A 25,980-nucleotide genomic window follows, 5' to 3' on the forward strand; every position below is an offset into this window, starting at 1 on the left:
CCCATCCCCGAGTCTCCCTCTCTGTAAGCACCTGAATGGCCCTGAATGGCCCTGTCCCGAGCCTCCCCAGCCCCCTGGTCACCTCCTGACCCTGCGGATGCCCTTGGCCCTTCTGTCTCCCACCCGCTCCCTCTCCGAGAGGCAGGCACCGGGCAGAGAAGGCAGTGGGCAGGCAGCTGAGAGAGGAATCTGCACCCCGATCACCCCCAGAATAGGGCGGGGCTGCTGCGGGCCTTCCTTCCCGGGTGCTCCTTGCTCTCTCTCCCTGTCGGTTCTAACCTCCATCTCCTCCCGTTTTCCTCCTTGCTCCGGTAGGATCTGTTTCAGGTACTGGCGCTGACTGCTCCTCCTTCCTCCTGTCTCGCCTCTGCCCCCCGGCGCACCCAGGTTCAGGTTCTGGGGACTCCTTCTCAGGGGGCTCCCCTCCACCCCTGTGCAGCCTCCGGGGGTGCTGCGCGGTGGTGCCTTCTGCCCTCGCTGCCACCCCTGGCCCCCACTCGAGTCCTCTTTCCGGGGGGGATGGGGGACCCAGGATGCCAGATAGCTGCCTCGGGGTTGGGGGCCGGCAGGGAGGAGACGCTGCTGGCCGGGGGCAGCTCTCATGGCCGCTGCTCTCTCTGCCCCCTTCCCAGCCTGGTCCTGCTGGTCATCCTGAACATGATGCTCTTCTACAAGCTCTGGATGCTGGAATACACCACCCAGACGCTCACCGCCTGGCAGGGGCTGCGGCTCCAGGAAAGGTAACCCTGGCCCCCTGCCCCGACCCCTCCGTCTGCCTGGCCTGCCCTATGCCTACTCCCCGGGGTGCTGCTGCGGCGGGAGAGAGACTCTTTCAGCCGAGTTCAGAGCCCAGTGCCACTGGCCGCCCCTGCCGTGTCCCCCTGCTTCTGATTCGGGGCCCCGGGCGTGGGGGCACGCGGGCAGAGGACAAAGCACTCTGATGTCCGTCTCTGTTCTCTAGGGGTCTGGGAGCACAGGACGGTCTGCTGAGCGTAACTCCAGCTGCCGGGGCGCCCCTTCTTCTAACCCACAGGTTACCCCAGTCCCAGACAGAATGGGCACAGCTCCTAGAGTCCCAACAGAAGTACCACGACACGGAGCTCCAGAAATGGAGAGAAATCATCAGATCCTCAGTGATGCTCCTCGATCAGGTGAGCGCTGTCCCCTCCCCGCTTCCCCGCCCCTGGTCTTTCACAGACGATGGGCAGGCCAGGAGGGAGCACCCCAGCTCCCTAGGAAAACCCCCCAGCCAACTCCGGGGGCCTGATCTCTGCCTTCTACTTCTCGACCATTTGTCTGTGGCTCCAGCTGGAAGCTGACAGCCTCCGCCCCACTTGGTGGTCACACAGAGGTGCCCTGATGTGTTCCTAGACCCCAGCACCCCGTAGAGCTTCTAGAGTTTCTTTCTTTCTTTATTTTATTTTTTGGTCCAATGATCCACAGGGGTTACTCCTGGCTCTGCACTCAGGAATCACTCCTGGATGTGCTCGGGGAACCCTATGGGATGCCGGGGATCGAACCTGGGTCAGCCACATGCAAGGCAAATGCCTTCCCCACTGTACTGTCGCTCCAGACCCCCTTTTGGAGATTCTTGCAATGCCAGAATTCTATCTCAGGGTTAGGTTTCTCAAGACTGTAACTATCTGTACAAAAAATTAAGCCAAAAACCCATCTGCTGGCACCAGGATGTAGGGGGCATGGGCAGTCCTGAATCAGTGCCCACTGCTCGGAAGAGCCAGGGCGAAGGCAGAAGATCAAGCAGAGAACAGGGACACTCGGTATTCGAAACCCTGGACCGGGTGGTGGTCCCAAAGCACATTAGGCTCCACCCCCGGGCTGAGCAACTTTCATATCCCTGATCTTGAAGGTAAGAAAACCAGGGCAGGGGCCCAGAGGATAGGACCGCAGGGAGGGCGCTTGCCTTGCACGCAACTGACCCGGGTTCCATCCCTGGCATCCCACATGGGGAGTGAGCCCCAAGCACTGCCAGGTATGGCCCATCAAACAAAAGACAGAAGAGAAATAATAAAATGAAGTAAAATGAAATGCTGGGCCGGAGCAATAATACAGCAGGAGGGTGTTTGCCTTGAACGCAGCCAACCTGGGTTTGATTCCCAGCATCCCATAGGGTCCCCTGAGCACCACCAGGAGTAATTCCTGAGTGCAGAACCAGGAGGAACCCCTGTGCATCACCGGGTATGGCCCAAAAAACCAAAAAAGAAAAAAAAAAAAACGCAATGCAGGCAACTGAGCAAGTGCAGTGAAGTGGGTGCAGGGCGCCCGGCGGTTCTCGGGGTGGCATGCAGGGTGTGTGGCGGAAGGGCAGACCCCGGCACACCCACAGCCAGGCAGCTAAGGGCAGTCTAGTTTCCCGGTGGATTCCAGGTGCCCGGCGCACCGCATGGGTGTGGCCATCTGCTCCGTCCTGAGGCTGCATGGGGCGGGGAAGGTGCTGCTGGGTGGAGAAGCCCCCCACCCCCCAGCCCCGAGGACGCCCACCCAGGCGCGGGGCTTCCTGTCTTGCAGATGAAGGACTCACTTATCAATCTCCAGAACGGCATCCGGTCCCGGGACTCCACGGCCGAGAGCAACGAGAAGAGGAACAGCTACCACTGAGCAGGCAGGCGCAGGGAGGCTGCCGAGACCGTGCAATGCGTGTACATAGACCCTATAAATATATATATATATATATATATATATATATATACAGAATATAAATATATATATTATATACAGATTTTAAACAGAGAACGCCTATGTACCAGGGAGAAGGTGCGGCCGGGCCGCAGAGGGCAGGGCCCATCTCAGCACTACCCTCCCGCCCCGCCCCGCCCTTCCCCTCCTGGGAACCGCGGTTGAGCCAAAGTCACGCCCGTGAAGACCCTGGGTCTTGAAAAGACGCCCCTTGGGGCTTTGTTTCAGGTGCTTCGTTCCCTCATCCCCTGCCGAATGAAAGAGAATTCCCCTGAGCCCCCCGCCCGTCTCCCCTGGGGGTTCTCTTGGGACCCAGGAAGCCCAAGGCAGGAACCCCGTCTCAGCACCCCTGCCTACAGAACACGTCCCAAGGGCCGGGGGCAGACACAGGGAAGCCAGGAAGGCGGCAGGTCCGTGCTTCGCAGCTGCCGGTGCCCAAGGCCTTGTGTCCTGCCGTCTGTCTTGTCTGGGCCGCCCACACCTCCCTCAGGCCAGGTTGGGTCTGGACTCAGTAAGGGCTGGGGGTGTCCCGCGTCCCTCCCCTTCTCTTGCACTCCTCCCAGGCTGGATCTGGGCGAAGCCCCCCTTCGTAGTGCCTAACCCCCGTTTTTCCTCATGCTCTCTGAGCACGGTGCGGTGTCGGCCAGGGTGGAGCGTTTCCGGACTTGCACAATTGGGAGTCAGCTCTTGTGGGGGGCGGAGGGCTCCGAGCTTGGAACCTGCAGTTTTATTTCCGGGATGAAATAAATCAGGGTCCTGGCCCCCTCCCCACCCCCAGCCACCCACACCCCTGGGTCCAGAGAATAACACCTCTGGCAATGTCTTATCTGCGGGGGTCTCACCCCAGAGAACTGTGCGGGCCACCCCTGGCCAGCCGAGGTGCCCCTCTCCGTGGAGAAACAGCTGTGGTCCAGGGAGACACCGTCCCCCACGGGTGCAGGTGCAGGAAGACACTCGTCCTCCAAGGACATGCGTCGGCAAAGGTGCGCGTACGGCCACGAGAAAGCCGGACCCGAGTCCCTGCCTCCCGAAGCCTTGCCACCGGCTCGGCATTGCCAGTGCGGGATGGCGTCCAGCAGGGGGGCCATCACGTCCCCGGTGGCCACAGAGAGAGTGCAGATGACTCCAGAGTACCAAGCAGACGGGGCCTGTCCAAGGCGGCTCACTGGTGCAGCTCTCCGCCCTCCTGGGGCGCTTCGTCCTGCTCCACACACCCACGGACTGCAGCCCATCACCAGAGGGTCCCGGCCCGACCGTGGAGCTGCTGCAGGAACCCGTCGTCAGGAAGGCCTTGGTGGCCAGGAGACCGCTGCCGGATTGCCCATCTTCACGCCCTCCTGGTGTCAGATGGAGGGAAGGAACCTCGTCACTCACTCACCACCCCTGAAGGAGAGCAGTGGCTCTCGAAGACCAGCTCGTGCCTCCTCCCCTGCCTCTGCCCGACCCGCTCATTCTGCTGCAAGGGCAAGAGACCACTGGCATGTGCCGGGGAGACCCCATGGATCTGCCCGAATGGATGTGAGGACACAGGGCGAATGCAGTGGCCATTCCCGTCCAAGACTCGGCCAGGGGCTGCAGAGGGACAAGTCGAGACCTGGTGCGGACCTGGACCCCACTGGGCAGAGCCAAGGAAGCGTGGTGCAAAGTGCTAGAAGTATCCCCGTCAGTAGCCCAGGGCCCAAATCACTCCCAGACCTTTCAGAAAGCAAAACATTTTTTTGTTTTGTTTTTTGTTTTGCTAACTATAATTTATTTCAGAGACTTTTATTTATTTAAATTATTCCCTTAGTAATCATCTCCCGGCAGGCCCTTTGGAATGGTTTTGGAGGGTCTTTGCGGAGTGGGGGCACGGAGGGGGCGTGGGTCTGTCTAACAGCCCAGCCTGGCTTTGCTTCTTGGGACCATGCAGGGGAGGAGATGGTGCCACAAAAGGTCTCGAGTGTGTTCAAGGAACCCTTGTGATTGGGGCAGTTCAGACCATGGCAATAACACGGCTCATGGAGAAGGTGCCCTGGGGCTTGACGCCTCAGCACTCACTGGAGACCTCTCATGGATACTCCCATTCTAAGGCGTTGTCTGATGTTTAAATCGGGAGGAAGCCCATCGGTCTCCAGAAGCTTAGCCCGAATATTCAGTCAGCCTTGGGGTCCCTCGCTCTAGAGAGGAGCCTGGGCATATGCCAGGAATCCAAAGGACGGGTGCTGTCTGCAGGGCCAGCCCAACTTTTATGGGGGCAGCTCTCCTGAGCTTTTTCCTGTAAACAAAAGAACTCGGGGTCTGGGGCTGTCTCGGGAGGACGCAGCCGTAGACGTTTCTCTCTGTGTCAGAGAATTGCAGTGTCTAACCAGGACAGCTCCCTCGAGGATGTGAGGCCCGACCTGCTGTGACGGAACGGCCCAGTGGGCCTGGGAGAAGCCAGGCCTACTTTCCCCATCACCTCCTTGGGACGTGGGACACTCTCCCAGCACTGCAGCAGGCCGGGAGGCCGGGTTCACTCAGTCCTGGTCCTGTTACGGCAAAGTTGTTCCCTCCCTGCATTTCTAACAGGAGGCGTGGGCGGCTGGAGCCTTGTAGGATGGTTCCAGCGTCTGCCTAGACTTAGGGGCTGGGCATGCAACGGGCCAGGCTTGCACCTGGATGGTTCCTGGGGTGGGGCAGTGGGGGGTGGGGGGTGGGCAGTGGAGCCAAGTCTGAACCCAAGCTTCCCCATTTTTAGAAGGTTCCCAGGTGTCTGGGAGAGTTCAGTTCTTCATGGGCTCCTGGACAGCTCTGGAGGCCCAGAGAGAGAGAGAGAAAGAGTGAAAAGGCAAGGGGGAGGTTGGGCATATTGTAGGGTCAGTATTAACCCAGAAGGGTCTTCCTCCCTCCTGTGTCTTGTCTGGCAGGGACCTTTCCTGGGAGTTTCTCTCAGGAGGAGGAGAATGACGAGAAGACCTGATAGGGTGCAGGGGGGCGGATGGGGGGTGGTCATCTTCCATCCTGGCCTTTCTCGTACCAGCATTCCTCGCCGGAGGAAACGGTACAGAGAAGCCATTGCTGGTTCTGGCACTTCTCTTTGGGCTGATTGTATTTGGATGAACTGTGAAACTCCAAGCTTACAGCCTTGGGTGGTCTTGGAGAACTCCCTGGGGGCTCGGGGGGAGGGCAAGAGCTCTCTGGGGGCAGCGAGGCGTGGTCTGGAGGTCCCCACCGGCCACCCGCGTGTGGACTAGTTTGATGCCTCCACAGGCAGAGCTGGGGGTAACCCTAGACAGTGGTGGGGGGAGGCTTTCTGGCGGGTCATGGTCTCGAGACCCCACCTGCCCTCTCTCCCGAGGACCCCAGGGGAAAATTCCCTTTTCTCCTCTCTCCCAGGTGGTGTATGTGCCCCGTCTCTCCCGCCATCGCCCCGGCCCCTGGCCGCTAGGCCGCGGAACAGTCATCCCCGGCACCCCGGCTTCCTTGGGCCCTCACCCCCAAGCCCTAGCAGGCTGGCCCTACGCCCCTCCACCTCTGGGTTTTCTTCCAGAAGATGCATTTTGGATCCGGGCAGAGCACTGCCGCTGTTTTCGCTGTCTTTCCTGGAAGCCGTCTCTGCGTCCCCCCACCCGCCTCCCCGCCACGGAGCAGACCTTTGCACACGGTGTAGAGAGCGCCCCTCCCCCCTCTCTGCCCGCCCTTGTTACCTCACTCCTGCTCCGGCTGTCCCGTCCTCGCCGCTCTGGGCCCAGCCAGCTCAGGGGGCCTGGGCGCGGTTTTCTATTGTGACCTGAGGCCCTCGGCCGGCCGGGGAGCCTGGACTGGAGGCCGGGCTCCTGGCCGGAAGCACCTTCGCCTACCAAGAGGAACTGATGCCAGACAATCTCCCCCAACATGTGAAGGCGGAAAGGACACTCATCCTGCCACACGGCGCTGCCCAGGCCCAGTGGCGGCCGCGGCCCCGTCGGGAACCTAGGCCCTGGACTTGGGTACCCCGTGCCGAGGTCTCATCACCGACGCAGTCATTTTGCCAACAGTAGTTGTGTGGCCCGCATCTCCCCGCCAGATCACTCTCTGCATGGACCAGACCATCTTCCCAAACCCATGGTGCTTACCCCCCGCCCCCACCCCCACCACACACACACACACACACACACACACACACTCACACTCACACTCAGTGGAGACTCGTGGGGAAGAACGGGCCCGAGGCCAGAGTGCCTCTGGATCTTCCTGACGGGGGCGGGGTGGGTGAGGCGAGGCGGAGGGAGCGGCCCCCCCAGCCTGCACGGCGCCAGCTCTGGGTGGGAATCTAGCCTGGCGCATCCGGCAGGGGTCCGGCCACCTGTGTTTGGATCTCTAACTGTATCTGCCTGGCGCTGGGCGCAAGGTCTGGAAACTTAACTGCTAGTTCCTAGAAACATACAAGGCTTCCCAGCCAAATCTTACTGTAAAGTAGCTAGAATCATGGAAGTACAGTATGAATTAAAAGACAAAAGTATTGAATTACACATCGTCGGTGTGTGTGTGTGTATTACCGGAGTCCTGAGTGCTTCTCTACCCTCCCTCCAAGGCGTCTGGGCTCCTCGGGCTTCATCGGGGCAAGTTCTGGGGCCGTGAGGACCCTCGTCCTCCTCCCACGGGCAGGCCAGGTCAGGGAGCCGAGCTCGGGGTCACCTTGGTGACCAGGACAGCTCTGTCCCTGTACATGCATGGCAGAATGGGATGATGGACTAAGGGAACCGTTGGTTCCCCCCCCCCCCGCTTTTTTTTTTTTTTTTTTTGCTTTTTGGGTCACACTCAGTGGTGCTCAGGGGTTTCCTGGCTCTGTACTCAGGAATCACTCCTCCTGGTGGTGCTCGGTGAGGGGACCCTATAGGATGCCGGGGATCAAACCCAGGTCTGCTGCATGCAAAGGCAAATGCCCTCCCCACTGCACTCTTGCAGCGTCTCTGAGGCCAGGGAGACAAGGAGAGGCCTTGCAAGGCCAGTGACGTGAACTTTTCCCTTCAGGAGCCCACGCCGAGAGGTGGGCAGTGGGAGACAGCTTTAGTCTGGGGTCTTCCGAGCCCTCAAATATTGGCCCTGGGAGCACAGGCAGCCCCTCTCTTACATACTCAGCCACACGGGGTGACTGGGTAGGGGCATGGGGCAGGGAGGTGGGTCATGCACTCAGCAGTTGTACACGGTGGACTGGACCTCCTCTGGCCCAGCGACCGGCTGGCTGGGGTCAGGTGGCACAGGCAGGAGAGGGAGGCTGGTGGCGGCAGGGGGCAGCCTCGGAGAGAGAGAGGAACGCACGGGTTGGAGACACTTTATTGACATCACAGGCGTCTGCTGGAGAACACAGTCCAGACAGGCATTGGGGGGGTGCAGGAACCACTTCCCTAGAGTTCGGAGAGAGACGGGGAATGGAGGAAGGGCTGCACGTAGGGCCTGTGGTGGCAGGCGCCCGGCCGCAGCAGGCGGTGAGTGTGGCTCAGCCCTCCCCAGCCCAGGCCACGGCGCAGGGCTGCAGCTCTGAGGCTTACAGACCCCATGAGCCTGGTGGGGTCTGAGCTACGACTCAGACTTGCTTTATGTCCTACAAAGCCCCACTGGGGGTTGAGCGGGGAGCCCCAGGGCCGGAGGCTCAGGAGCGGGGGGAAGCTTGTCTGCTAGTTTTCAGACCTGTGAAGGGCAGTGTGACAGGTGGATTGGTGCCCAATGGGGCCCGTGAGATGTAGGCTAGACGGTGGGACCCGTGGACACCCCAGGACTGTGACGGGGGCGCCATTGTGGGAAGGAGAGAGGGTGGATTTTGGATTTTCCTCTTGGGTCTGTCCGTGCTCTGTGGAGCCGGGGTCCAGCTCTTCCTGCCTGCCACATACAGCTCATGGCCCTCCCACCTACCCCCCCACCCCCGGGCCCACAGCTCTGCGATGGGGTGTCGGCCTTTGTGATCTGATGACTCGGGTAGGGGGGAAGAGCCCCCATCTTTAACCATGACCCACTGCACACCTATTTCCAGCATATTCGTGCTCTAAAAATATTCCTGCTGTCATTTCCAGTTTGTTCATCTCCAAGAAGCAGGAAATCTTGAGCACATGGATGTTCGGGGTTGGGGGGAACAAAAGGATAAAGGCTGGGATAAAACTAAAACCTGGGATAAGAAGGGGTGCAGAGGAGAGGGTGTCCACTGGAGGTGGGGGCATTCTCTGATAGAAGACTGGGGGTGGGTGGGTTGTGCCCTGCGGGGCTGCCGCGGTGTAGACCAGGGGACGGACAGCCCAGCGGGCCCACTAGTGAACTGTGTTGCTGAGGACCAGTCGTAGGGACTCGCCAGCACCGAGACAACAGAAGGGTCCCCTAAGTGAATAGCCCTTGAGAACGTGTCAAAGCCCTTTCAGGAGGACCAGGTGCCAGATCAAAGTTTCCAGAGCGGTGCCCAGGGGGGCGGGAGGGGGGTGGGTCGGAGAGATGGGAGGAAGTGGGAAGGGAGGCATGGACATCAGCTGGTGGTCACAGTACCTTGTAGATTCACAATCAAGTCTCCCAGGAAGGAATTCCATTATAGTTGAGAGAGAACCACGGACAGGTCAAGCAGAAAGGGGAAACTGCTATGGCACGGGTTCTGCCAAGAAGCTGCCTAGTGGAGGATTAGCCAGGGGGGCTGAGGAGGAGAGGAGAGGCTGGCCGAGTCGGGACCAGCAAGAGGCAAAGACCAGATGGACGCCAAGGACCAGGAGAGGGCGCTGCTGTGTTGAGTGGACAGAGGTCTGGGAGCCAGGAGGGCTGGGCTCTTGCCCTTCTCCTGTGTGCAGCTGTGTGAGCACAGGATTAGGTGTATCGCCCGCCCCGAGGAGCCTCTGCTCACCACAAGATCCACCACTCTGCTCTGAGTGGGAAGGATGGCAGAGTTGCAAAGTTTAGAAAATTAAAAAAGGTGTTGGGGTGTTGGGTAGGGGGGGTGGGAAATGGCAAATCTCACTTGGAAAGAGTAAGAAAAAAAAAGTAGTGATGGGGGTTGCAGAGATGGTACAGAGAGTAGGGCATTTCTCTCACACACTGCTGACCTGGGATTAATCCCCAGCACCCACTCCGGCCCTCCCAGTACCACAGGAGTGATTCCTGAGCACAGAGCCAGGAGTAACCCCTGAGCTTCGCCAGGTGTGCCCCTCCACCCCCCAAAAAAAGTGATTGGTACCATTATCACTTTAAAGGAAGCATCTGGGTCGGCTTTTTTAAAAGGGGGCAGGCATGTCCCTGGACGACACATTCGACACATGGCCATAGGGAGGAAGAGGAAGACAGAAGGGGCCGGGGTGGGGGTGGGGGCGTTGAGTGGCAGTTTTACAAGCTGTACCGTGGTCCTGGCGTCTCTGGCAGAGGGTCGGAGTGGCCAGTGACAGGACAGGAGAGCATTTTCAACTGAGTAAGAACTCGAATGTGGACTCTTTCTTGGATTGACTCTGTGTGTGTGTGTGTGTGTGTGTGTGTGTATGTATGTGTGTGTGTGTGCAGGGACCTGACCTGAAGGCCTCATGGATGCCAGGCATGCACTGCCCACTGAGCTGCCCCCCAGAGGTCAGAAGAGTGTTGGGTGAGGCCCAGAGCCGGGGCTGGGTAGAGGGTGGTCTTGCTCCTTAAATCCCACCACCCCTCGCCCTACCCCTGCCCCACCCTCGAGACCCAATAGGGATCAGGAGAGTGAGCGTTTACAGCTCGGGAAGGAAACCCCCAGGCACGAAGGATGTGCAGGGGGGAGGTTGGCTCTGCCTCCTCCCAAACTCGCAGCTTTAGGGGGGCTTCAGGCCCACCTGCCCTCCCAGCAAAGGATCGTGTGTGAGCCCGTCTTGCTCCTTCCTTTCCCGTCTGGCAGCCCCTCATCTCCCGAATCAGTTACTAACCTTAGTCAGGCCCTGTCCATGCTTGGGACCGAGGCCCGGGTTGCTGCTAGTTCTGTGCCCACGTCTCGGGGCGAGACCCAGTTCCCCCAGCTCAGGAGACAACACTAGCGGCCCTCAGTGCCACTGCCTGCCTCAGAGCAACCCACGGGTTGCCTCTGTCTCAGTCTCGTCTCCTGGAACTTGAGGAATAACACTGATCCACAGAAATGCTGAGGGGAAGAACTCAAGACTTCTTTGTCCCAATTCCCAGAGGAAGAAAATGCCTCCCAGCTACCCAGGGTGGTTTCCCCCCTGCCAGGGCACGGCCCTTTTGCCCTCAGAGGGCCGGGGAACCGACAGATGTCTCTCCTTGAGTTCATGACCAGGGCCAAGCCAGGTCTTCTCAGACACCGCTGGGGATCTCCCAAGGGCGTCCCCTACTCTCAAGTCAGTCTGTTGAATGACCCTTCCATCCCTGGGGACCCCGAGAGGCCAGCGTGGCTCTGACGCCCACATCACGTGGGTGAGGAACTTGTAAGAAACCCACTCTGCAGAATCCCATGCCGTGAGGTTCCTCCACTCCCTCTCGAACCAGTCTTTGCCTGCGGCCTTCACAAAGACGTCCTTGGGCGCACAGCAATGGCCAGGGGACCGGCCCAGAGGGGGTGGGCCAGTCACTGGGAGTACAGGGGAGATGTCCAGCTGCTGTGGGCAGGGCCGAGTCCATGTGGCGGTGGAGGCTCCTCAGGTGGGCAGAGCATGGTGGGCTGATGGCATCAGGGGGCAGTCGGAGGGGAAAGTTCAGAGGGGCATGGAGGTATAAGGAGAGACTAGGGAGAGTCCACGAAGGGAAACCGGTGAGCCCGGGCACCCTCCCGAGCTACTGACTTCATTCACTGACCCCGGGATATGGAACCGCTCGGTGCTCAGGACACCTAACAACGAGAAGACAGCTTGCTCAGCATCCAGCCCCGCCACCCAGCCCAGTCCAGTGCAGGACGCTGGCAGCTGCATCTCGGGGTCCACAGGTAAATGAAGGCTGGAGCGATTCATCGTCCAGTGGGCCTGACATCACACGCGAGCCTGGGGAGGCGGCCGGCATCCGCGCTCTTGAGGGGGGTGGGGACTCCGGGTAGGACGAAAGGGGACCCAAATTCAAAGTTGCCTGTCCCAACTGCCGCTTCCTCTGCCCCCTTCCCTGGACGTCACCTGCAAGCCACACCCTTTTCTATTCCTCCACGGGCACCACCGAGTTCTCTTTGTTCTCCGACGGGATGGCAAGGTAGTCAGACCTGGAGCGGGCAGAGGGTGGGAGAGAATCAGGGCTGCCGGTACCCGTGACGGGGGAAATGAGGAAGGGGAGAGTGAGGGCACAGCGGCAAGTGCCACTGCCCTGCCTCCTGGCCCTGTTTCCCAGGAGGAAAGGAAACATGGGGAGAACAGTGGGGCTCTTCTTTCCTATGCGCACTAAACCCCCACAGCCCCCAGTGGTGCAAGGGGTGTCCGGGGCTCCGCACTGGCCCTCTGTCACCCCTTCGTGCTGCTTCCTCCCTGCACCCATCATTTCCCAGCTCTGTGCAACTTCCCGACAGTCACCCCCAAGTCAGCCGAATCTAATCTGATGGATCGATCCTCTGAGTTTTCAATTTCGCTGACTACATTTTTCACTTCTAGAATTTTAAAAAAATTTCTACTCAAATCTGCTTGTTTTTGTGTTTTTTTCCCCCCTTAGACATTTAGATGGATGCTTTCATTTCCTGCATTGGTTGCTTAATGCCTCTGAAGCAAATTTACCCGCTCTTTCCCTTCAGCTCCTTTTGATGCAGAAGTGCCCACACTTCATCCCGCCGTGTGTCTCGTCTCTGGCCTGGGCTGGATGGGTCCCTGCTGTGTCTCCTAGTTTGGGCTCAGGCTGCCCAGAAAGATGCAGCAGTGCATCATGTCGGGAAACCGATTAAGCCTCTGTGAAGGTGGGTCCCTACAGAGTGGTCTTTCATTTGCTTCACTGACTGAGGTATCATTTTGTTTTAAAGGATTTCTTTCTTTTCTTTTTTTTTTGGCTCTTTGAGTCACACCTGGCGATGCTCGGGGCTGACTCCTGACTCTGCACTCAGGAATCACTCCTGGTGGTGCTCGGGGGACCATATGGGGTGCTGGGAATCGAACCCGGGTCGGCCGTGTGCAAGGCAAACGCACTCCCTGCTATACTATCGCTCCAGCCCCTTAAAGAATTTCTAAGCTTAGAGATTCCTGGATTCTGGGCGTGGCATACAGAGCAAGTGCCCAACCCACTGTACTATTGCTCCAGTTCCTCGAAATGTTTTCTTGGCAAACAGGCTCCTGTCTCTCGCATCTGCCACACGTGTTCTTGTGCTGCCCGCCTCAGAGTTGGCTGCGGGTCGCAGGGGCTCATGTACCTCAGCTGTGCCTCGTCTGAAGCAGTGACCAGCATCTTTAGACTTATGTGTTTTCTGTTTGTTTTTGTTTGTTTAGGATTTTTATTTGTTGGTTGGCTTTTGGGTCATACCCAGTGATGCTTAGGGGTCCATCCTGGCTCTGCACTCAGAAATCACTCCTGGTGGTGCTCAGGGGGCCCGATGGGATGCTGGAGATCGAACCTGGGTCAGACACATGCAAGGCAAATGCCTGCCCCGCTGGACTATGGCCCTGGCCCCATAGACTTACGCGTTTTCTTGAGCTGCTTCCTCAGCCTTGGAGACCTTCCTGTAGCAATAAACCATCTCAATGAGCAGCCAGAGCGTGAGGAAGACCAGGAGGATGTACATCATGATCTCGGAGACCACCGAGGTGAAGTCCTCGCCCGCTGCAAGGGAAGGAGGCAGCATAAGACCCTGGGCCGCCCACCGGAGGGTTGCAGGTCAGAGGCCCTCGGGACCTGTGGCTAAGCACGGGCTAAGTGGTGTGTCCCACTCCTTCCCACCCTGGCCCCTTCCAGCCTGTCTGCCTTCGCACGGACTGTGGCCCCTCCAAGCCTTTCAGTATGGAGTCTAGAGGGAGTGCAGGGCCCAGGGACCCTCCAACCCCCTCCCCAAGGCTTCCTTGCTGACTTTTCAGGAGATCCAGAGGGAGGTAAGAGAATGTCAGAGTGAAAAGCAGCAGAGGCAGGGAGGAAGGCGAGACTGGACAGTAGGCTGTAGGTAGGTGGGCAGTAGACAGACAGACAGACGAACAGATGGAGATAATCACAGTGTTTGGGCTGCTTGCTCGTATCCCTTATTTGAGGCTCTCTGATCTCTAAAGTAAGGTTGTACCACACTCCTGACTGCCGCCCAGAGGGGCGGGGTCCCCCTCTCCCCCGCGCCTGAGAGCTGCATGTCTCATGTCCTCAGAGCTTAGGTGATAGCACTACCCCAGGCCATGGACATGAATGTGACCGTCTGTGGGTCTCTACCGGCTGTGGGCTCAGGGAAGTGTCTCATCCGGGTCTAAATCATCCGCCTCTTATTGAATTCCGGTATAGCTGAATCCCTCAACTAGAATCCATTAAATGAATATAAATATGGATTGTCTCTGTCCCCTGGCCTAGAGTGACAGTTTAAACCTGGCATGTGACAAATGTCCCAGCCTCCCTGGGCTGGTCAGATCTGGTCCCGGTCATCCCTAGGGTGCAGCTACCTGCAGGGATTGTCACTCAGAGCCCAGCATGGCCATCCACAGCCATCCTATGGCCCAGAGAAGCCCAAGGGCTCCAGGCTTCCAGCCTGAGCTGGGGGCACCACCAAAGCCACATGGCGCTCTCGTGTCCACTCCCACTCAGCCGCTGTCTAAATGAGGGCTCCTGGGGCTGGAGCGATAGTACAGCAGGGACAGCATTTGCCTTACATGAGGCCAACTGGGGTTCGATCCCCGGCATTCCATATGGTCCCGGGAGCGATTCCTGAATGCAGTCACTGTCACTGTCATCCCGTTGCTCATAGATTTGCTCAAGGGGGCACAAGTAACATCTCCATCTGAGACTTGTTAACTGTTTTTTGGCATATCGAATACGCCACGGGTAGCTTGCCAGGTTCTTCCGTGTGGGCAAGATACTCTCAGTAGCTTGCTGGGCTCTCTGAGAGGGATGGAGAAATTGAAACCAGGTCAGCTGCGTGCAAGGCAAGTGCCCTACCTGCTGTGCTACTGCTCCAGCTCCTGAATGCAGAGGAAAGAAGGAAAGAAGGAAGGAAGGAAGGAAGGAAGGAAGGAAGGAAGGAAGGAAGGAAGGAAGGAAGGAAGGAAGGAAGGAAGGAAGGAAGGAAGGAAGGAAGGATGGGAGGGAGGGAGGGAAGGAGGGAGGGAGGAAAGGCTTTGCAGCATCGGCTCCAACTTTGGGAGGTAGGGGGAGGTGAGAACTTGGATCAGGATGAGCCCCCTTCAAACACAGAACCAAGGAGACTCCCTGGGCACCTCCTCTCCATGTCCAGGTCAGCCCTCCGTTTATCCAGAGCTCTCTACTCCCAGCGCCCCAGGAGCCCTGCTCACCCCCCGACCCCATGCCCCTACACTGCCCCCGCCTGACCTCCTGTGCACATGGGGAGAAGGCCCCGGGGCACGGGGTGGAGGACGCCGGCTAATGAGTGTGCCTCTTCCTTCCAGTTGGTGCTCCCGGGAGGCTTGTGGCTCTGGCAACAACTCTGTTTTCCTGCTGCTCTCATCTGAGGGTGGCCCTGGGCACAGCAGGTGGGCTGGCTGAAGGCGGCACTTGCTGGAAGTGGCCAGGAGAGGGCGCCAGCGCCCGTCCCCAGGGAGGGCAGGTGTGTAAACAAGAGAATCCCTGGAGAGCTGCCAAGTCTGGGGTGGCCCCAGGAAGTCCGCCCAGCAGGGGACGAGACCCAGCAGGGCACATGCTCAGGGCTCCGGATCCTCACAGCCCAAGCTCTGTCTGTGTCCACTCTGAGAACTGACCTGTCTTCCCTTTCAGTCATGTGACATCACGCCGAAACCCTCCTCCCCTTTGTCACCTGCCCTGAAGTCCGCTTCATGAATTTGTTCATGGTTACCGGATAGAAACAGCAACAGAACATGATGTAACTGGGGAGTTGGGCCTCCGTGGATGGCTTCGGAGTGAGCTTCTGTGCACCCCACACCCTTTTCTACCCTCGCCCTACACTGGGCAGCACCAATAGCATCAGAACCTGCTGGAAACAGGCTGAGAAAGCAGGTGGTTTCCCTGATGGAAACCCCCCACACCCCCCAAGCTGGAGTATGGGACAGGAAGAGAGAAGTAAAGGGACCTTTGCAGGGGGCAGCAGCCCATGGCATGCCAACCCCGATGGCATGGCTCAGAGTCACCCCCCAGAGTCCAAACTGCAGCCGGCTCAGACTCAGGCGGATGGGAAGACCCTCCCCCATCCAGCAGGGAACTGGACATCTGGGCACCTCGGCGACCACTGGCCCTCTCTGGGACACAGGAGAAAGTGTGTGAGACAAACACTGCTGGGACCCGGGTCTGGGTTGGGCACGGCCGGCAGGCTCTGCAGACTTGCCGAGGCTCTAGCCCCCCTGAGAGGTGCGTGAGGCTTGCAGACAGGATAACCAGCAGGCGGCTCCTGGCTCTGGGCGGCTGGGCTCCCCCTGACCTGGGGAGACCCCACACCAGCCGTGTTGCCCCCAACCCCTGCCAAGATCCTGCCCTTGGAGAAACAGGGGCGGGCTCTGGGGGTGAGGGGTGACCAAGAGTCAGGTCAGTGACGTCACCACCCTGGGGGCCCAGTGCCTGGGAGACTCACTGTCTCCCCTGCCTCCCTCCTTCCCCCACCCCTTCCCGGAAACCAGGGCCCCGGTGACCCTGGTCCCCACTCACCCTCCTCGGTGACCCGGAGGGGGATCAGCCGCGTGGTCTTCACGAAGGGCCGGTGGGCCTCAAACTCGAACTCGCGGGACACATTGCAGGTGTAGAGGCCCGAGTCGTTGAGGCTGACGTTGAGCACTGTGATGGACACATCCTGCAGGTCCTTGCTCCCGTTCCACTGCAGGCGGCCCTGGAAGGGGCTCTCCACCTCCTGGTGGCCATTCCGGTACTCATAGATCTGCGGGAGAGAAGCCCAGATGGGCAGGCCGGGGAGCAGGGGGGTAAGGGGCAGGACCCGCACACAGATGGGATCGCAAGGGGACAGCAGATGGGGAGCTCCAGAGCGTGGCCCTGGTGGCAACTGAAGACTCAGGGCTCGGAGGAGAGCAATGTTGGAGAAGTGGCCCGAGGCAGACCCAGAGAGGGGAGAAGCAGAAAAAAGGTGGGGGGCCGGGAAGGTGGCTCAATGGTCAGGGTGCTCTGATGTAAGTCTGGACCCGGCACCACCTGTATGGCTCTGGAGGCCTCTGGGCACTAAACAGCCTGGACAAAGAGCCATGCATTGCCCTGAGTACCACTTGGAGGACCCTGTGTCCCCTCGCCCCAAAAGAAGAAGGGCAGTGGGAGGGGGAACAAAAGGCCCGCCAGGGCCCAGAGGGGGAAGTCAAGAAGAAAGAACTGAAAGGCGGTGGCTGAGGAGAAGCCAGAGAGTGGGTGAGAGTGGCCAGGGAGACAGGTGTAGAGGGCTCTGGCCACCTGTGGCTGGACTGGGAGGCCATGTGGAAGGTGACAGGGCACATGTCCACTATGGAAATAGAGACATTTTGTTGCTATTCATCATGGTGCTGGGGATCAAACCCAGAGCCTCCTGCTCTGCCCACGGGGGGGCCTGCTGCGTGCCCACTGGACATTGGCCTTTCCCATTCCCCTGGGGTCATGTGAGTGGAGCGAACTAAACCACAAGTGGAGCTACCGGCTTTTAGCCTTGGTTCCTGTTCCTCTTCCTGGGACACGGGACCCTGGCGCCAACTGCCTGCCCAGAGCACCCGCCCCTTCGTGCCACATCAGAGCCCCGTGGCCCAGACACAGGAGGAAGGTGTGCCCTGCAGCCCCCCCTGCAAGGCCCCGGGACTGAGGAACGTACGAGGAAGTCCTTGCCACCCTCCGGCCGGTAGAACCATTCCACCACCGTGGTGGCCTCCACCTCCTCCCTCTTCATGCATGAGATGCAGCGCAGCTTCATGGGGGCGCCCTGCACGGCCTCGGTCTCCGACGGCACCTCCACACACACGGGCACACAGACGCTCGCTGGATGGCAGAGAGAGGGGAAGAAGCATGAGGCCTTGCCCAGAGCCCTTGCCCGGACCCTCCACGTGCACCCTCGGAGCAGGCCAGGGGTGGGCTACCCACCCGTGACACGGTGGAGATGTGGACAGGGTGCTTAGGACACCTGCCCCCACCTTTGACCCTCCAACCCTCCATTCACCAACAGATCCCAAACTTAACTCTGCTCTGTCTGAGACTGGGCCACAAAGCCAAAACCAAGATACAAGGCAGCCATAAAGGTATTTCTGACTGACCAATACACACACACACACACACACACACACACACACACACACACATCCGCACATGCACACATATATATGCACACATGCATGTGTGCACATGTACACAATGCGCACATGTACACATACACACAAACGTGCACATGCACGCATGTACACACATGCACACACAGTGCACACATGTACACAGGCACACATATGCACATGCGTACATACATGCACACATACATGTGTGCACATGCACACACGTACACATGTACACATATGCACACATTTGCACATGCATGCATATATACACATCCATGCACAAACACACACATGTGCACACCCCTGCCACGTGCTCTTCTCCAGAGAAGCGAGGACTGTCTGGGGACTGGGGAGAGCAAGGGGCAGGTGGAGAGGCATTAGGCCAGGACGGCTGGCAGGACCCACATCGTGCCCACCTCTGCCCTCTGCCCACGTCCCCCCGGCTCAGGTTGGTTGATGAGAGCAAGGAGAGAGGCCATCTCCAGCCGGTGGACAGTGCAGGGGATCTGGATGCAGGGGGAAGGCTGAGCAGCCATGCACTCCTGGTGAGCAACCGTGGGCCGAGCCCCGCAGTAGCAAACTGAGCAAAACCCCGAGAGGCGAGGGGGTGGGTCGGGATGCCCGTCCACGGAAGCCGGAACCATGAACACTGCCTTTACAAACTCCCAGGCCAGAGAAATAGGCAAGTGCCCCCGACTGCAAATGCAGAGTGGACCCAGCGTGGGGCGTCCACACGGCAACGGCAAACGTGGGGAGCATGGCAGATGGGCCTGTGCAGAGCGAAGGAGGAGTGCGCCTCCACACTGCTCAGAACCAATCTGGAGCGTCCCCAACTGTTCCCGGGTCACATCTGACAAAGGGAAGCTGTGAGATGCGGGTGCGCCAGGGCCAACACGGGAAGAGTAGAAGGGAGTACTCGGGGATCTCGACTCCGACACAGAACACGTCCTGCTACTACACGGGAGGGTTGACAGGCACCCTCCTAAAGTTACAAGGAAGGACATTTTCCTCCGCTGAAAAAGAAAAAAAAAAAGAATGTTCTGGGGCTGGAGTGATAGCACAGCGGGTAGGGCGTTTGCCTTGCACGTGGCCGACCTGGGTTCGATCCCCAGCATCCCATATGGTCCCCCAAGCATGCCAGGAGTGATTCCTGAGTGCAAAGCCAGGAGTAACCCCTGAGCATCGCTGGGTGTGACCCAAAAAAAAGCAAAAAAAAAAAAAAAAAAGAATGTTCTGATGCCGAAATTTCACAAAGTCAAAAATTATTCCTATTTGGTGAGAATTTCCACTTCACCATAAGAAAGATCCAAGAGAGATGCGTGCCGAAGGTTCCCACATCAGGACCCTCATGAAGCAGGAGTGCAAACACACAAACGCACAAAGTGAAAACAAAGTGTGTGTGTGCATCATGCTGGGAGCAAAGCCACGTCCTCCGCATAAACCACGAAAACCCTTAAAAAAGACAAAAACTAAAACCTGGGATGAAACGACTTCAAAAGACAGTGACAACCGTTTTTATTAAAACAATTGCATGTTGTTGTTTAAGCACTGGGGAGGAGGTCCGTCTTCGTGGTAGCGGACAGTACCCTTGCATGTCAGAGGCCGAGTTCAAGGGTCCCCCTCCAATATGATCCCCAATAATACAATCATCCCAGCCTCCCCACCCCCCACAAAGGGGAGGGGAGAAAACTTCATCACTCTGAAAATAAAAACGAGTCCAGTGAAAGTCATCAGTTGGCCTGTCTGCTGGGGACAGTTCTTCGTAAAATGCAATAGAAGGTGGGCACTAGTTAGAGCTCAGGGCGAAACATCAACGGAGTAAAAAAAAAAAACAGGAAAAAGTAAATAGTGGGAGGGGCAGGGAGGGTGTAAGCCAGCAGAAGATGACTTATAGGTGTGAGGAGGTCCTGGGTTCAATTGTCAACAGCAAAGAGAAAAGACAATAGAAGGAACACACTTTATGTGAAGAAACGGGCAGTGGGGGTCGCTGGGGAGTCCCCCCAACCCCTGCCCCAGGCTCCTGGGTCCAGCGAAGATCTGGGGACATTAGGCTACACCTGATGAGGTCTACACCATGCACTGGTGGGGATCGAACTTGGGGCCTCACACACATGAAATTTGTTGAACCATACCATGGGCTCAAGTCTTTCATTTCTTGTTCTTTTATTATTATTTTTTTAATTGAATCACCATGAGATACACAGTTACAAAGCTGTTCCTGATCGGGACTCCTTTATTTTTAAACCCGAGTTTAAGAAGAGGTCCACGTTAAGGCTTAGAGGGTCAAGTGAACGGAAGGTGATGGGTTTGAAAACTGTCCTTGAGTGGGTGGTTCTACAGTGGGGCAGAGAGAAACATGGCCAGCAGGTGCAAGAGGAATCTGGATGAGAAATCTGGGTGGGAACACAACAGAAGCATGAGTGCAGATGTGTGGAACACTGGGAAAGGCAGAGGGTCAGTGATGGACAAGGGCAGGGTGAAGACAACAGGTATCCACCGAAGGCCTGGGTTTGCATTACTATTGAACTCTGACTCAGTTTATTCCCCCCCACAATAGTCCCTTAGTAGACTTGTCATGGGAACCCTAGGGACGAATTAATAGGAATGCTTTGTATAAAGATCACATGTTTTAATTTTGTTGTTGTGGTTGTTGCTTTTACCCACAACTTGTGATTTTTTTTCAAGAAATATACTGAGGGCCAGGCATCATTCCAGGCACTGAGGCCGCAAGACATGGTCCCTGCCCTCCGTGTAGGAGAGGGAGCAGTGAGTGACTCTGAGGAGAGAGGCGAGGGACAGGGAAGACTCAGCTGGGCCAAAGGAGCAGGCTCTGAAGAAAGAAATGAGAGAGCAAGCTGGGTGGCACCCCAGAGCCAGGAGGGAGCAAGGAGGATGGGAGTGTGGGGTCTCAAGAGACAGCAATGAACACGGTGTGGGGGCCGGGCTCTAGCTCAATGGAGGAGCAGGTGGGACCCTGTCTCAGCTCTCCTGTTTTGTTGGTTCTGGCCCTGATGCCATCCACTCTGCCCCCTCATGAAAACAGGAAACACCCCAAAGAGAAACCAGAACTGGATCACCGCTGGTCTTGTAGGGCATGATTAGAACTTTGACTTTTACAACAGAGGGCCGGCCAGGGAGGTGGGAGGGGAAGAATGGCCTGGCCTGGTCTTGTGTTGCCTCATGGACTCTATGGAACACGGGCTGACGCAGTGCAGGGTGACCACAGGCGACACAGACCAGGCAAGGTACCAGGAAGGCTTTGCTTGGGCCAAGTGGTAGCCGGGCTCTCTGGGGTTGAAAGAGGACGTTGGGCTGCTAATGATGCCTTTCAACAGGTGATCTGGGACATGCTTGTGACCAATGGATGGCTTGGTCTAAAAAGGAAATCCCGAGCTCAGCTGTGGCTAAGGCAGGCGAGGGGACGAGCGGTCAGGATGACGGCAAGGGGACAAGTGGTTAGGATGACATCGAGAGCAAAGGGGCCTCTGCTAGGCTGCCCCGGAAATGACCTCAATCCAAGCTCCCTTTGGGGGCAAACGCCACGGCACCTGCTCCCTTGCCTGCCAAAGTCCAATGGCAAGGCATGAACAGTGCCCTTGGGGTCCCAGACAGCACACTGCAAAGTGACCACAAAGTCCCTTCTTCCCTGCAGACTGCCTCACTTTCTGCCATGAGGGACAGTATTTCTCCACCCCAGGTACTGGCAGTGCATTTCTGTAAACCTTCCAGAAAAAGAAAAGTCATAGGTACAGGAAGTACTCAGCCCTCTGCTATCTGCAAAGGCTAAACTGGGATAAACTTCGGCCAAATTATTTGACCTTTTTTTTTAATCGTATCTTTAACGTCTATCGAAGAAGTTAAATTTCAATTCCTCCATCCCTCTCAGAGAGCCTGGCAAGCTACTGAGAGTATCTCGCCTGCACGGCAGAGCCTGGCAAGCCACCCGTGTCGTATTCGATATGCCAAAAACAGTAACAACAAGTCTCACAATGGAGATGTTACTGGTACCTGCTTGAGCAAATCGATGAGCAACGGGATGACAGTGACAGTGACAGTGACAGATCTTTAACTTCTATTGAAGAAGTTGAAGTTCGATTCCTCCACCCCTCTCGGAGAGCCCGGCAAGATACCGAGAGTATCTCACCCGTACGGCAGAGCCTGGCAAGCTACCCGTGGCGTATTCTATATGCCAGAAACGGTAACAACAAGTCTCACAATGGAGACATTACTGGTGGCCAGCTTAGAGCAAATGGATGAGCAACAAATGACAGTGATACAGTGAATTTTTTCTAGCATGTCATTCCTGAAAAAAGAACCTTTTTAACCATTTTTATTGAAATACCAGAATTTACAACACTGTTCATTGTACTTTTAATACATACATCATTCCTAAATCATTCTCTTTGGTCATTGCTATGTTGTCTGCCTGCAGCTTGTCTAGAATGTTCAATTATACTAATAGAGGCTTTGATTTGAATGTAAATATTCTCCAAGTGGGGAATTGGACCTTAGCAGCCTGCAGTGGAATGGTCTATCGGGTTAGCCAATTACTCCGACTCTTTAAAGAAAGGGATGTAAGGAAGGCTTGGATCCTGGAGGGAGAAGACAAACTTTCCCCACACAGAAGGCATCTGGAAGAAGAATCTGACAAAGAAGCTCAGTACGGGTCCTAGAAAGCCAAAAGCTGAGTGAAGCCTGTCACTGTCACTGTCATCCCATTGCTCATCGATTTGTTCGAGCGGGCACCAATAACGTCTCTCATTGTGAGACTTATTGTTACTGTTTTTGGCATACCAAATACACCTATGAGAGGCAAAGGGGGATGGGATGTTCAGTAAAGGCAGGTTTTCTGAGGTGTGTCCATGAGGGGGGCTAGCGGGAAGACCAAAATCAGGAAACCAGCTCCTACGAAGTCCTCCTCTCACCCTCAGCCCATTTTCTTATCGCTGAATGGAAAGTAATGCCACATCTCCTGACCGCCCCTAGGGTTGGCAGAGGGACCACAGGAAGGAAACGGGTGAAGGCTGCTTTGTAGTCCGTGAGGCGCCAGCCAAAGGTAGGGATGCCGTGTTATTACTACTACTCTCATTACTATTAGTGATGTTTATTAAAGGAAAGAGGCATTTCAAAACCCTCAGAAAACAAAAGAATGGGGGAGATTTTTCCATTCATATTGGCATCAGCTGAACAAATCAGCTTGGGGAGGTCGCACATTTCTCCCAAGTGCTTTTCAGTGCTGGGATGACACACCCACGAGGGGACATTGCTTCTTGGAGCAGCACCCATTTGCCTGCCTTTAGTGACCAGATTTCCCAAACTCCCTTTGGCAGCTTTTCATCTTGGCATCATGCAGGTTGGAAGGACAGGAGAATGAGCAAGTACACGCACTCTTTTTTTGGAGGGGGGGGTAAGGAGGCACTGTGCCAATCTTAGCAATGTCTTGTAAAGATTTCCCGGCCATTCTGTGGAGGAGCCGAAAGGAATGCTCGATTTTTTTTTTAAACCTATACCAACTTCCAAACCTCAGGAACGAGATTCTCTCAGGTTGTTACACAGCAACTCAGCAGCAGAACTAAGACTCCAATTCGGGCTTTGCCGGGGGGGGGGTTGGGGGGGAGGGTCTGGGGGCTGGGAATTCTCTTCCTCCGCCCCCACACTGAATTTCAGGCTGGGATCCTAAAAATTTAAGATGAGGGTTTGACTCCCAATCTTTCTCTACAACTTTATCTCTTGTTGCCTTCCTCAAACTCTTCCTTCTGCAGCCAGACTAAGCTCTCCTAAGCCTTGTCTTAACCCCAGCCCAGCCTCAGACCAGCGAGGCAGGTGAGATCACCAGCAGCCTATTGCAGTCTGCTCCCCCGGGGCTGGATGGCAGAGAAACTGCCCTTGGGACTGTCACTACTCTCCTGATTCGTCCTTTCATTGGGTATTTTGTTCAGCAGGAAGCTTGGCTGCACCGCTGGGTCAGATAATGCTGACATCAGAGTTAATTCTGCAGATAGACTTAACCTGGTGACCAGGGCAAAGAGACACTTACTATCCTCATATCTGCCACTGAGTGGACAGAATGAGTTTCATGCCAACAATGGTGCAGTGTCCCCCACACCAGATTCAATCAGGAAGGTGGGCACCTAATCATCCTAATTTTCAACATGGAGGAAGGTAGGTAAGATCACTAAGGCAATTGATGGGTTGAAGAGAACCTATATTCAATCTAAGGGTCCTCAAGACAGAGGTGCTCTAACTACACACACACACACACACACACACACACACACACACACACACACACACACACAGTCCTCACCATTCAGATGCCTACACCACTAGGGTACGCCACATCAGTGCATCCATTCAGACACTGAGGCAGCGACACTGAAACCTTTTCTCAGCCATAGTTTACTCATTAACTCTCTTCACACACATGCATAAGTCTCCTCCCTCCCTCTTCAACCCCAGTTACCACATGTGGGACCCCGTTATTTGGAGGGGTAAGGCCACCTCACTTCCCAGCAAACAAGCAAGAACCTATTCATCTTTGCAGGCAAAAATCCCAGCTCCCCAAGCACGAAAGCACCTTCATCCCACATGTTCACAGAAAATAAGAAATGTGGCATTCCATGGTGCCTATGTAGCCGGTGCAAGGCAGCAAATGGCTGAAGCCTGTTTTCTTCCCGTTTCTTGTGCAAATGCAATGGGTGCATCAGTGTCTGGAGTATTTTCACTAAAACATGCAACCATCCAGCTTCATTCCCCCACCCCCAGAAAAAGGGGTGATGGTTGTATTAATTTGAAGAGACAGTAAGGTTTGCAAATGAATCCTCCTTGCCCAAGAAAATAAAACTGGTGTTGAGGTTTTTAAACGTGACAGTGAATCCCCTTTCAGCAAAGGCCAAGGTGTGTGTGTGTGTGTGTGTGTGTGTGTGTGTGTGTGTGTGTGTGTGGCGGGGAGCGGGGTGGGGGGGGTGGATATTTTGGATTTATTGGGAAGGGAGAAGGGGAGGTAGAGTGAGCAAGGCTTTCCCTGCTCTCAGCCCCTGTTTTCATGGAAGCCTCTGGATCTCGGCGGGCGCCGGCGGCCATGCACGGACAGCTCCGGGTGTCGCGGCTGGCGCCCTTCCTGTCGCCTGCACCTGGCACTTTAGGGTGCTGCCACTTACCCCAGCAGAGGAGCACGAGGGATGCCGGGGGGAGCCATCTGTTGAAGGCGGGCATCTTCGCTCAGGCGGCCGGTTTCCGGGGCGCGGCAGCAATATCTCTGGGTCGAGAGCTGCGCCCTCTCGGACGCTTTCGAGGAAAGCCTTGGAGACGAGGTGCCCCGCGGGGGGCGACCTGGGTGGGGGCCGGGGGTTGCAGGCGGGGAGGCTCGGCTGGTTTTGCAGCCGGGCGGGGGCTCCGTGCCAAGCTCGGCGCGCGCGCCGCCCCCAGCCCGGGCGCTTCAGCACCGCGGACAGCGCCTCCCCCGCTTGCGCGCCTCGCCGGGGGCTGCGGCTCCGGGTCCCGGGGGCGCCGGGGCCCCCTCTTAGCGCCGCGTCCCCGAGCAACAGCGCCGCGCCGGCCCGGATGCACCGAGACGCCCGAGCCGCGGCTTCGTCCGCCCCCCGAGCGGCGCCTCCCGCTGGGCGTGCCCGCACGCACGCGGCCCGTCGGGGCCTCCGCAGCCCGCCCGTCGGGGCCGGGCCGGGAAGGGAAGGAGGCAGGAGCGGGTGTCCCGACGACGGGCGGGCGGCAGGGCGCGCTCGGGACCCCGGATGCGGCAGGGTCTCGACCCCGGGAGACCAGCCGCAACCCCGCTCCGGGCGCCCCCGTCTCCGTGCGCGCTCGCTCGCTCGTGACGTGCGCAGGCGGCCACCGCGGACCCACCCCCTAGTGCACACGCTCCCACCCCCGAACGGGCGGGGGCGGAGCCCGAGCGGCGCAAACACCTCCCGCCCGGGCGAGGATGCACCTGCGCCCCCGCCCGGGCCACCCCCAGTCACGCCCTCCCAGCACCCCGGATGCAGCCCTGGCTTTGGGCAGTGATGTCATCTGCAGCGTGCCCGGCGAGTGGGTCCTGGCCTCTCCCCCCTCGGAC

General features: G+C 57.4%; 2 protein-coding genes across 15 annotated transcripts in view; one reads left to right on the top strand and one right to left on the bottom strand.

Annotated features, from left to right (window-relative positions):
* GRAMD1B (GRAM domain containing 1B) overlaps positions 1–7,163 on the top strand; it is a 214,273-nt gene extending 207,110 nt beyond the window's left edge. For 10 of the 14 annotated variants that reach the window (XM_055132830.1, XM_055132833.1, XM_055132834.1 and 7 more), the window contains 4 exons: positions 633–740; positions 962–1,151; positions 2,527–2,620; positions 6,049–7,163. In XM_055132830.1, the coding sequence (XP_054988805.1) occupies positions 633–740; positions 962–1,151; positions 2,527–2,616 (388 nt within the window). In that variant the 3' untranslated portion in view covers positions 2,617–2,620; positions 6,049–7,163. Of the gene's footprint in view, positions 1–632; positions 741–961; positions 1,152–2,526; positions 2,658–6,048 lie in introns of all 14 variants that reach the window. The other 4 variants (XM_055132835.1, XM_055132836.1, XM_055132837.1 and 1 more) reach the window with 2 other exon arrangements.
* A 787-nt stretch (positions 7,164–7,950) lies between these two features.
* Positions 7,951–25,771, bottom strand: SCN3B (sodium voltage-gated channel beta subunit 3). Its single transcript, XM_004604763.2, has 5 exons — positions 25,067–25,771; positions 17,456–17,619; positions 16,324–16,549; positions 13,206–13,344; positions 7,951–11,812 (listed from the first exon to the last, which is right to left on the bottom strand). Exons 1-5 carry the CDS (start codon positions 25,119–25,121, stop codon positions 11,749–11,751), a joined length of 648 nt encoding a protein of 215 aa, XP_004604820.1. The 5' UTR covers positions 25,122–25,771; the 3' UTR covers positions 7,951–11,748.
* Between the last annotated feature and the right edge of the window lie 209 nt (positions 25,772–25,980).

Source organism: Sorex araneus, chromosome 3 (genome assembly GCF_027595985.1).
Source record: "Sorex araneus isolate mSorAra2 chromosome 3, mSorAra2.pri, whole genome shotgun sequence".
Lineage (NCBI taxonomy): Eukaryota > Metazoa > Chordata > Mammalia > Eulipotyphla > Soricidae > Sorex > Sorex araneus.

Bases quoted from the DNA above. Each gene is read 5' to 3' on its own strand.
- SCN3B (XM_004604763.2), bottom strand. From the start codon at position 25,121: ATGCCCGCCTTCAACAGATGGCTCCCCCCGGCATCCCTCGTGCTCCTC. The intron at 17,620-25,066 runs GTAAGTGGCAGC...TCTGCCATCCAG, and splicing joins CCTCGTGCTCCTCTGCTGGG to CGAGCGTCTGTGTGCCCGTG. The intron at 11,813-13,205 runs GTAAGTCTATGG...TGCCCGCTCCAG, and splicing joins GAAGCAGCTCAAGAAAACGC to GTCTGACTACCTTGCCATCC.